Genomic DNA, 12,867 nt, shown 5'->3' with positions numbered 1-12,867 from the left:
GTTAATGTTTAACTCTAAGCGTATTGAAGCTCTGAAGGTTCGTTCTCAGCCTTAGTTGCACATTAGTACCAAGTGGGGATCTTTTGGGAATCTGGCAGTACCAGGACAAGATTTATTTATGTACTATGATGGGTATTTGTGTACTTTCAAAGTTGGATATTACCAGTATGTCCTTGTACTGGTCTTCCGGTGAACCTGTGTTTGTATTTCTGCTGGGTGTGTACCTAGGAATGGAATCACTGGGTCACAGGATATGTATATATTGTGAACCATTAAGAGACATGCCAAATCTCTATTGACCACTTGGATATATCCTCCTTTGTGAAGTGGCTGTTCAGCTCTGTTGTTTGTTTTCTACAGGGTTGCCTTCTTTTAATAAATAAATAAATTTGTAGGAAGTCTTTATGTATTTTGGATGATGCCTTTTCAGATAAATTTATTACAAATGTCTCTATAGATTGTATTTTCATATTGTTAATGGTGTCTCTTGATGAAAGAAATTCTTAATTATAATACATTCTAGTTTTGTTTTTTTTAACGTTTAGTTTGTTTTTGATAGGCTAATATAGTTACAGGAAGAGAATGCCAAGTAACTTTCTGTTTGAATAACTTCTGTTTCAGACTAATTTTCTTTTGCAGTAAATATGTTTCTCGTTACCTAAGTACAGTGCACTAAAAGTCACATTTCTTTTTATGTCGTCATATCATTTATTTCAATTATCTTCTCCGTTCCTTGAGGTGTCTCTTTCATGTTTAGCCTGAGAAGCTCCCAGTGTAATTTTTATGTCCAGTGAGCAAATGTGGATGATTGTTGATGAAAATCGGATTTCAGATGCGATCTTCTGAGATCAGAGAATATGACTGTACCACCAACAATTCATTGCTTTAAAATCAGCCTTAGTATAGTCAAAACAGAGAGCTACTGTGGCTCTGACATCTGAGAAGTCTAAATAGACCCATTTTCTCTGCTGCTACTACCACCAGGACACGTTCTTACCACTGATTTTGGTTCATGGGAAAGTGACTGAATTTTCTGCCTATGACAGACACTTTTGCTTACACAAGCTGCCTCTTTCAACCATAATAATTCCTTGAACAAGAGAACAATTTTTCTCTTTCCAGCCCTCCCAGGGCTCTGCTCAATGAGAAAATTATATTTGGGCTTCCAGTCTCCTAGCCCTCTACCTTAGCTTGTACCACCATTTCTGCAAGGCTGTCTTTCCTCAGGATGGCTGGTTAGGACGGGACTAAAGATCCAGTGCAAGGTACACAGAAGACCACCTTTTCAGTTCAATCACCTGACTTGGTCCTGGGCCCAGACTGCATGTCCTATCATTTTCCTGCCCCAGGTTGATCCGTAGACAGGGCCCTCGCTGCCTTTCTCTGCTACAGTGCTACAATCAGAGAGAGCCCCCCGTACTCTGCCAGGCAAGCTTCCATAACTTTGCATTTTAAAGGAAGTGTAGAGATCTTTCTTTCCTTCCTTCCTTCCTTCCTTCCTTCCTTCCTTCCTTCCTTCCTTCCTTCCTTCCTTCCTTCCTTCCTTTCTAAGGCCCTTGAGTGAATTATGTATTTGTTCCCAATTAATCCTCAATAATATCCAAGCACAACACATAAATAATTTTCTATTAACAATGAAAGGTCTTCCTGCCACAAAAGTAGTGGAACAGTGGCATAGGGAAGAGTCAGCTCATACTCCGTGACAATAGCATATGTCACTTAGACTAACTTCCTGAGAGTAATGAATGTAATAAAAGGATTGGGCTCACTCAGTCTCTACTCAGCGCCTAGCACACTAATTTAGTTGCAATATCCCAATACTGTTATGTAAGTGAACAGATTCATTTATATTCATTCACATAGAAAGGTTAGGCATTTGTCCCACAAAATACTCAGTGTTTGGGAAGTTTGGAATTCATTATCTCTGATATAGTATGGCAGGTACATTGATAGAAAATTAATTGGAAGCCAGTTCAAAACACAATAACTCAGCAGAAACATCCAGAATCAATTAATCAAACTACAACTCATTTTAATTGGACATACTCTAACCCCGAAAAGGCACTGGAATCTTTAATTAAGCTTTCAAACCCAATCCTATTTACAATATCTATGTTTTCCAGAATAGTTATATCTTAAAAAGTCATTAACTTAAAACTGAATGGTAAAGTAAAAATTCTTGATACATGTATGACACAAATGTTTACGTTTAATTAACATTACCTTTTGGTAATTAAAAAATGTAATTTAAAACTATTTGATTAAGTAAACATTAACTCTTTAAAAGTACAGAATTAAGAAGTCCTTTTTACAAAGCTGAGTGTTGATTTTCTTCTCACTGTTACAAGTACTATTTAAAACTGGATTTCACACTTATATATGCTTGTTTTTTCCTGTTAACATTCCCGTCATCTGACCACCTTCTCCACCTGGTATCTATTTCTACCATTCACATCATGGAGTAATTATGTGTTTCCCTGTGTAAATCTAAGACTAGATTATGAGCTCTTTGAGAGCCAGATCTGTACCTCCAGTGTCAGACATGGAGCTCAGCAAATAGCTGCTAAATAAAACTTGCAGAACTAAAATGCCATTTAAAATGAAAATGATCTGAGGAGCAGAAGAAAATGGACATTTTTTTCTTTGATCACATTTTTTTTTTGAGGGAGAAGAAAGGGGTTTTCTTGTAACAAAAGGGGCTTTCTTGTAACAAAAGGCCCACTGTAGTTTCTGGTCCTATCTCGGCATCTAACTAAATGTGTTTATTCTAAAATTTCTCAGCTATACCCATGGGCTTGTCCCTGGACTTCTCTATGCCTTTAGTTTCTCATCATCTGAACGAAACAAAAGAAAACGAAAATAAACAAGTTGGAGCAGGTGAAAACGGATGGTATTCAGTTGTTGAGCTCCAAGTTATTTAGTTATAATTATGTCACTAGCAGATTGAGATAAATACCTAAATCAGAGAGACTGGATGTTTCAGAGAACAAATGCATGGTAGACCATGATTTAACATTACTATGTACTATAAACTATATACCATGATTTTGAAGCACTATAACATGAAGTAAATGAAATACACCAGGAGTACACCACTCATCCAAACTTCACAGCATCTGGTCCTCCTCCAAAGAGTTCGTGAGCCAAAGCTAAAATCAAGGCTGCAGACTGTCTTACCCAGGAAAGAAAACTCCAGCTAGGATGCCAAAAGAATCTAAGTCAGTGACTTAGCTCTGAGCTCTAGACATTTTTATTGAGTTGAGTTAGCAGAATGGGAGAATAGGGAGGTATGAACCTAAGGTAAGTAGATGGTTTGATGTGGAAGGGAAAAAAGGAGTCCTGTGAATAAAGGAAAAAGACCACAAGAATGATAGGAGATTGAGTAAATGTAGGTGAATGAAACAAAATTTTCAGCTATTCTGGAACTCTGGGATGAAATCAACTCTTTCTTCCCCGTCATGCCCACATATATTGGAATTGGAATATGTCTGGCTCCATACCACACTGCATCTGGATTTAGAAATAGAAAACCTGACCCACACCCTTAAAACTTTTATATTCTTCATTGAAGAGGCACAAATTATGTCAATTGAAACATTCTGAATACAGAAATTTAAATACAGTCATTTGAATAGAGACCATTATATCTATGAATCTGAATTACAAGAGCATTAGTGCCATGAGTCCCAAATTGTCAGGAATTCTTTTAATTTCTTCTTCATGGTATTTCATTGTCCAAAAATATAGATTTATTTAATTAATTTATTCTGTAGTTTGTATTCATTGAGTTTTATCATCATTCTCAGTCTCAGGGACCCAAACATCCCTGTGCTGCAAAATATGTCCCTCTCTTCAACCTTTGAAGCACTAAGCCCCCATCTCCCACTCCTAAGGTATAATCTGGTTTAATGAAAAACTGCATTAATTAATTATTAATAATAAATTCAGTATTAATAATTAGTTATTGTTAATTTTAATTTCTAATTAATTGGTTATTGTAAGTAGTTATTTAATAGCTGTTAAGTGTCAGGCACTGTTCAGTGTACTGGGGATACAGTGTGATCGAAACAGCTTTATTGCATGTGTTCTCTAATAGAGGGACACTGGTAATATACAAAGTAAATTGGTAAACTATAAACCCTGGTAGATGAAGACAAAGACCTTATTTAGGGTCTTTCTAGCCAAGTTTTATTTATGAAATACCCATAAAAACAAAAACAAACAAACAAAAAAACTGTTTAATCTCTAAGGATAAGGAGATTTTAAGTAATTAAGGCTAGATTAGGAGCTAGCTAAATGAAGTCCTAGAGCTTACATTCCTATTAGGATAGTGCTTTAAATATGGTGTTCAGATGATTGTCTGAATAAGATTCACCCATGAAAAAACTAATCTTGCTCTGTAGGGTCAGCCCCTGCACAATAGCTTCTCCACTGTAGTCAAGGCCAGTCCTCACAACAAATCAGATTGAGGGTCAGTCACACCCATTGATGTGCCAAGAGCAATTATTGCTCAACTACAATAGGACAGCACACACAACCCACACAAGGGACATACCTAGAACACTTGGCTCAGGTGACCAGGGACCATTGGACCCCACAGGACACCACTCTACTAAGACTGGGAGACATAGCAGTCCTACCTAATAAACAGAAACAAACAGAGGGAGGCAGCCAAAATGGGAGAAAAAGAAACAGTCCCAAGTGAAAGATCAGAACAAAACTCCAGAAAAACAACTAAACAAAATGGAGACAAGCAATCTACCAGATGCAGAGTTCAAAACACTGGTTATAAGGATGCTCAGTGATCTCAGTGAGAATCTCAACAAAGAGACAGGAAATATAAAAATGGAGATAGAAAACATAAAAAAAAACCCCAAAACATTTAGAAATGAAGACTACAATAACTGAAATGAAGAATACATTAGAGGGAATCAACAGTAGATTAGATGAAGCAGAGGATAAAATCAGCAATCTGGAAGATAAAGTAGGAGAAAACACCCAATTAGAAAAGCAAAAAGCAAAAAGAATCCAGAAATGAGGATAATTTAAGGAGCCTCTGGAACATCAAGTGTACATCATAGGAGCATCAGAAGGAGAAGAGAGAGAGACAGCAAGGATTCGAAAACCCATTTGAAGAAATAATGATGGAAAACTTCCCTAACCTGCTGAAGGAAATAGACATACGAGCCCAAGAAGCACAGAGATTCTCAAACGAGATGAACCCAAAGAGGCCCACACCAAGATACATTATAATTAAAATGCAAAGGCTAAAAACAAAGAGAAATCTTAGAGAAAGAGACAAGCAGTTAGTTACCTACAAGGGAGCTCCCATAAGACTGTCAGTTGATTTCTCAACAGAAACTTTTCAGGCCAGAGGAGGTTGGAATGAAACATTTAATGTGATGAAAAGGAAGGACCTATTGCCAAGATTACCCAGCAAAACTATCATTTAGAATTGAAGGACAAGCAAGGAGCTTCCCAGACAAGAAAAAAGTTAAAGGAGTTCGTCACCATCAAACCAGTATCACCAGAAATGTTAAAGAGACTTTAAGAAGAAGAAGAAGAAAAGATAAAAAGTATGAATAATAAAACATCAATAACAACATATATATCAATAATTACTTTAAATGTAAATTGATTAAATACTGCCATCAAAAGACATAGGGTGGCTGAATGGATAAGAAAACAAGACCCTTACATATGCTGCCTACAAGAGACTCACTTCAGATTGAAAGACACACACAGATTGAAAGTAAAGGGGTGCAAAACATATTTCATGAAAATGGAAACAAACAAATAACCAAAACCTGAGGTAGCAATACTTATACCAGACAAAATAGACTTTAAAACAAAGGCTATTACAACAGACAAAGGACCCAGTAATACCATGTCTGGGTATTTAGCCAAAGAAATCCAAAACACTAATCCAAAGACATATGCATCCATATGTTCATTGCAGCATTATTTACAATAGCCAAGATATGGAAGCAACCTAAGTATCCATCAATAGATGAATAGATAAAGAAGTGGTACATATATACAATGGAACATTACTCATCCATAAAAAAGAATGAAATCTTGCCATCTGCAACAACATGAATGGACCTAGAATGTGTTATGCTAAGTGAAATAAGTCAGACAGAGAAAGGCAGATACCATATGATTTCACTTATATGTGATATGTAAAAAAACCAAAATAAATGAACAAAGAAAACAGAAACAAACTCATAGATACAAAGAACATTTTGATGATTACCAGATTGGAGGGGAGTTGGGGGGATGGGTGAAGGGAGGGAAGAGATTAAGAGGTATAAATTAGAATTTACAGAATAGTTGTAGGGATGTAAAGTATAGCATAGAGAATATAGTCAATAATAATCTAATAACTATGTATGGTGTCAGATGGGTACTAGATTTATTGGGGCAATCACTATGTAAGCTATATAAATGTCTAATCACTACATTGTACTCCTGAAACTAATATTATATGTCAACTGTAATTGAAAAATAAAAATTTATAAAGAAAAAAAGATTCACTCATGAGGCTTGTTGACTGTAGGTTCACAGCCCTATTTCTGGCCCACAGAATCACTATTTCTTGGAGTGAGCCCCTGAATCTGTATTTTTAAGAAGCTTTTCCATGCGATATTCATATTTCTTAAAGTTTGAGAACCTCTGCCTTAGGGTAACAGGATCTGATCCTACCTAAACATTTTAAACCTCTTCAAAGGTGAATTGATAAGTATATATTGTATATTATTCAATAAATGTTATACCACTATGTTCCTTCATTAGTCCTCTTCCCCACTTTTGTTCAGAATCTTTCCAAGCTTAAAACAGTGAACACTGGACCAACATTTAGAAAAAAACATTTATTTTTAACAAAATCATTTAACAACAGCAAAAACAAAAAGCAACAACAAAAAGCAGCAACCAAAAGATCACATCAAAGCAGTCAAGATAGAAGGACTCGAGGATTTCTTCAAAATTCTCACTCAATTAAAATAGTACCAGCATCAGAATCAGATTCCAATATGGAGAAACCACACTTATCCACAAATATATGCTTACTTAACATTGTAAACAAAGAAAATTGTTTCTACATAAGAATATCAATACATCTCACTGTTATTTTGAATTAAGATATAGCCTTTATTTTGTTCTTTGAAATAAAGAGACTAATAAAAAAAACCCTCCTTAATTTAAAGTTGATAAACATTTTTAGAAAACAAATATGTGACAAATTCACTTTTGGAAAAAAAATTAATTCATGTTTTAATTTTTTTGAAATCTTTTAATATTTTGTCACAAATTACGCTTCCAAAATTATATTTTTTGCTCATCAAATTTTTGCCATTCTCTGTAAGGCCACAATTTTTTTACATTCTCTGTGAGGCCTCAGTTTTGTTTGGTCTTTAAATCCTGAATAAAACACCTAGGAACGTGTTTCCATTTGCAGTATTTCCCTTTTAGGTGGAACTGCCACCAGACAGAGAGGCTTTCTGGGATGCATTCGGTCTCTGCAGTTGAACGGGCTGGCCGTGGACCTGGAGGAAAGAGCCAAGGTGACTCCCGGAGTGGAGCCAGGTTGTAGAGGTCATTGCAGCAGCTATGGAAAATTGTGTCTCAATGGAGGGAAATGCAGAGAAAAGCCCCGTGGATTCTCTTGTGACTGCACCTTCTCTGCATACACAGGGCCGTTCTGCTCAAATGGTAAGTATGACCCTAACAGGCAAACATATCTGATAAGAAAAAATAGTCTGGGAGTTCTTGTCTGTGTGGCTATTTGAAAGAAAAATATTTCCATTTCTCTGTTTTGTTTTGTTTTTTTTGTTTCTTTTTTTTTGCAAATTACCAATTTATGCTAATCACACTTCATTACTTAGGTATTTGCTTCGTTTTTTAGAAAACTAGTGTCTATTGATGATAAATCTTCTAATAGTTGCCTCTAGATGTCTTAAAGTGTTAGCTGCTCAATCTACTTTCTTCCATCTAATGTTGATACTCTTAATATGGTTGTCAACAACCTGCCCCTTGGGACAGTTCTCTCTTTTAAAATAATTAAAAGTATTATTGTTATTTTTTTATGAAGATAAGCAACAATGCAAGGAAATTTAGGAAGCATTGTTGTTTTTTGTTTGTTTTTGACAAACAAATATTTTTCCAGGAATATAAATAACTTTTCCATTAAATATTTTTTCATAATTGAAAGGAATGCATTTAATAAAAATAGGAATATACGAATCAATGTATACACTTTAGTGTGACAGGCTGAGGTGCCAAGATAAAGGATTTTTTAACTAACTGCAGAGAAGTTTATCAGGGATGGTCACCTGCCAATATTCCGTGAAATAAAAAGAGATTGAAAATTCACAACAGAGAACACAAGTGCAGGTGAACATCATGAGGGAAAATGGCCTCATTTTAGTGCAAAGCGGAAATGAGCAACTAGAAGGACAATGGAAAAGAAAAAATGTCACCAAATGCATAAAACACATAAGGACAACATGAAAGAAAAATAAGACCATTTTGAACAACAGCTATTAAATATTGATGTATGGCAAAACAGAGATCGTCAGGCATTTTGCTCTGTGATGGTTGTGAAGTAAAATGGTGGAATATTTTTCAGCTCGTCTTGTTCACTGAGCTACATCACGTAAGGAAAAATGAACTGAGTATAGTACTAAGTGTTCTGGACAGACTTCTCTGAATATACAAACATTTGTTATACTTTCTTAGCTTCTCATAGAGAACTGTCATCCAATTTAATTTCAATTGCTTTATTTAAGTTTCTGGGTTACTGAATCTTTTCTGGAAGAAGGCTAACAAAAATTGGCTCCAAATTGAAGCCACCCCCCAATGTGCAAAGAAAGCACTTGGGATTATTTAATGGAAGTTGTGAAAAATGCACTCTTAAAGTCACCTACTTGTTCATCAGAAATAAGTTATAATTTAAAGTCAACCTGTAGTCATAAATCACACACTGCTGCTACCATCTTCAGAGACTTTTCACGTTTAAATGTAGGATTAAGACCATTTTGTCACAAGAACATTTCTTCATTTTCTAAATCTAAACGATTTCTGACTCATCTTGCTAAATGCAATCAGGAATGTCATTCTGCATCCACATATTACATTGACTATAAAAAGTATATGGTAGATAATAAAAATAATAAAACAAATGAAAAAAATCTCCTAAAGTGGCAAAGGAATGGAGAATAAATTGCTTTATTACCAGTAAGCATCATCTACAACAAATATTCAATAAATGGCCCTTTGTAGTAATCAAGAGAAGCAGGGTTTAGGGATCCAAAACTAACTCTCTCGCCCACTGCCCTCTTCATTTTATACCTATGTATTTGGTATACGCGTGTGCATGTGCCCATGCATGTGTGAATTTGGGATATTAATCTCATATAAGTTACATACCATGCTTTTGTAAAATGTTTTAAAAGAGGCTGCATGGTTTCTTGTTTGGATCACTAGATTTAGCAATCTTTTTATAGGGCATAATAAATGTGAGAAAGTATTTAGGCATAAAGGAAAATTTCTACCTGTTGATCCTACAAGGTAAGAGGATCCCTCAAATCTCCTCTCTTCCTATTATGGGAAGGCTAGTGTATTCTAGCTGTAAAATAATAGATGGGACTTAAAATTTAAATACGAAAATGAGTGGTAAGGGAGATGAAAGTCAAGAAGCCTGATTTATGTCTAAACCCAGGAGAGCATTAAGCTTTCAATTATAGCATTAACTAGTGAATTAATTACATGTAATTCTAACATAAAGCCACTTCAAGGACCATCATGAAAGCTCTGTTAATTTGCTGTGTTATTTAATTCTAGTTTGAGAGTATTTGTTATATAATTCATTATTTTTAACATAACTGAAACAAGACCCTTGTACTTAATTTTTTAAAACATAAAATGTGTGTATCATTTCAGAGATTTCTGCATATTTTGGATCTGGCTCATCCGTGATTTACAATTTTCAAGAAAATTATTCGTTAAGTAAAAATTCCAGCTCCCACGCTGCTTCATTTCATGGTGATATGAAGCTGAGCAGAGAAATGATCAAATTGAGCTTCCGAACAACACGCACACCAAGCTTACTGCTTTATGTGAGCTCCTTTTATAAGGAATACCTTTCAGTTATCATTGCCAAAAATGGTGAGTGCTTTTTAGATGAGAGAGAGAAAATTGAGTTAGAGCGTTAGATCAGTAATAATATGGATCATTCTTGTGTTCCTCTGTCTCAACCTACAAACGGGGAAAAAAATGTGCCAGCTTTTTGTATTCAATTTTGTTTTTTTCAGTACTATCCTATACATTTAATCTAAAAGGATTATTTAAAGTAATAAAGATACGTTTATCTCTCTATCATTTTGATAATTTTTCATAACCATGTGAATTTTAATTTATTTATATAAAATATTTGTTATATTTTTATTATTGCTAGATGCTCTTTCCTATTCCGTGTGAATAGCAGTATCGGTTTTGTGGTTCATTTTGAAATAAGATGCTACTCTGTCCATAACAAATATTTCCTTTAAATTAAATTAGAGAAGTTTTGAAGGAATGTTAACAAGCTAGTGTTATGTATAAGAAAATGTCCACAAAATAATCTGTCGATTCTAATTGTAGGCAATAAAATAGTCACGGGAAATGCTGGTACATCGATGCAGGGTAATGGTGTGTGGATTAGGACATGAGTTTGCTACAGAAACCTTCCCACAGAAACCTACTTATTGCTATTTTTTCTCTTCCTTATAACCTGATTAAAGATAAGATTTTATCAATAAATTCTCTGGATGAGGAAAATAAACAGATGTACAAATATTTGAATATATTATCCCAACTAAATTTATTGTAGCGGAAGGGCACTGAACATCAAAATAAAAATTGTATTGTTTAATAAGTATATTTACCTTCACTGTAATCAATTTGAGCTTGAAGCTTATCTGTACATTAGGACATTTTCTTTGTTAAACTGGAAGATACTATGTAAAGTATATTAATTGACATTTTTACAGGCAATTGAGCAGTATTAATTATAATAGTAAGTTTGGCTTAAAATCATCCATTTTACCCTAATTTCATTCCAAAGTTTATGGCCATGACTACTTGACCAAATATTTTTCATCTTTAGTAAAACTACATTTGCTTATAATAATTTCACTAATCAAATGCATTTCAGAAGTGGTATATATATTTTTTAAAAGATGAGATTATAGAAACAATGTTATTTCAATATTCCACAGTAGTTTGGCATTTCGTAATATACCAAGTCTTATTTTTTTTAAGTCAGATGCGAGTACAGAGATTTGCCTTTGCTTAATTGCATATTGACTTCTAGGGAAAAAAGATCAGGAGTTGTAGGAAAGAGATGGTTTATTAGCAACATGCTTGGTCTTGATTTTTAAAATAATGCAATTTCACTGAGAAACTCACTTCTAGGAATTATGATGACAGGATACACCCAAATAAACTGTTGTGAATATTGCTCCAGAAATCAGTAAAGAACCAAAAATGTACTCTGAGTTGTTATAAATAATTCTTTTTTTTTAAAATAAACAAATAAATAAATAATTCTTAAATTACAATTTTTACTGAAAATATAATTTTTCCCTCCTACTTTAGGAAGTTTGCAGATCAGGTACAAGCTAAATAGATATCAAGAACCTGATGTTGTTACCTTCGATTTCAAAAACATGGCTGATGGCCAACTCCACCACATAATGATTAACAGAGAAGAAGAAGTGGTCTTTGTAGAGGTAAGTAATGTGGTAAATCCAACAGAAGCAATGGTTACAATTAGGACTGGGCCGCATGAAGGACCCATAGCGGAAATCTGATAATGAATGGAATAAACAAAGAGTTTTTTCACTGCTGCTGGTGCACAAATCAGAGCCAGACCCCCCAAATGTGTTCAGAGGTTTTTAAGGGATGAGATTCTGTCCAAGATATTAATATTTGATACTTAAAAATGCAAACTTTCCTCATTTGTTTTACTTTGTTCAGGAGGGAAATGCTATCTTGTTTATTGTAGTGTACTACTTATAGGGCTGTTGCTACTCTAATGAAACCAGTTTACTTCAGTTGGATCTAAATTCAGCTATAATTCTGGCCCAGAAATTAATTACTGCACGTATAAAATATGATGAGAGTCACAGCAGAGAAAGTGAAATTATTCACTCTATCAGCTTTTTAAGGAAAGCACTAATGTTTCAGCCTTCTACATAGAAGAAAATTTCTTAGCTGAATGACTCAAGTAAAAATACCAAGCTAAGTAAAAGAATCAGGGTGAAAATAACTCATATCTTTTTGTTGGCTTTACCAATTTTGTATTTCTTAAACAGTAGAGAAAAATAAAGTGACTAAGGGGATAAAACGTAGGGTATATGGTACCTGAGGGTAGTATAGAAATAGTTTAGAAAATAGTATTCACCTTTATAAATGGCTAACTCTTTAAAATTTGTTTTTCTAAATCTTTGGGGCCATACAAACAATTGCCTATTTTATCTTTTTTTTTTTTTCCTTTGACTCCTGTCCTCTTCTCAAAAAAACGGCCTCCATTTGGATGTTTGCATCTCATGTAACAATTTTGTAGCTCGACGAGAATGCAAGAAGACAAGTCCACCTGACATCAGGTACAGAATTCAGTGCAGTCAAGTCTCTTGTACTGGGCAGGATTTTAGGTAAGTAAAAGAAATGACCTTTCCCCTGATCATGATGCATAAACAGGGAGCAGAAGAGTCATATTACACACACACACACACATACACACACACACACACACACACACACACACACACACACACACACACACACACACACCCCACCTGCAAATTCATCATGCCAAAAGAAATC

General features: G+C 34.6%; 1 protein-coding gene across 3 annotated transcripts in view; it reads left to right on the top strand.

The window, feature by feature from the left end:
• The window catches only part of CNTNAP4 (contactin associated protein family member 4), a 237,473-nt gene that overhangs the window by 207,757 nt on the left and 16,849 nt on the right, over positions 1-12,867 (top strand). For all 3 annotated transcript variants that reach the window (XM_019710874.3, XM_074314549.2, XM_019710883.3), the window contains 4 exons: positions 7,474-7,713; positions 9,943-10,167; positions 11,638-11,771; positions 12,608-12,695. In XM_019710874.3, coding sequence (XP_019566433.3) covers positions 7,474-7,713; positions 9,943-10,167; positions 11,638-11,771; positions 12,608-12,695 — 687 coding nt within the window. The remainder of the gene's footprint in view (positions 1-7,473; positions 7,714-9,942; positions 10,168-11,637; positions 11,772-12,607; positions 12,696-12,867) is intronic.

Source organism: Rhinolophus sinicus, chromosome 8, assembly GCF_057876585.1.
Source record: "Rhinolophus sinicus isolate RSI-liver-muscle chromosome 8, RSI-T2T, whole genome shotgun sequence".
Classification (NCBI taxonomy): Eukaryota; Metazoa; Chordata; class Mammalia; order Chiroptera; family Rhinolophidae; genus Rhinolophus; species Rhinolophus sinicus.
Note: the sequence above shows the minus strand (reverse complement) of the source record. Positions and strands in the feature narration are given on the sequence as shown.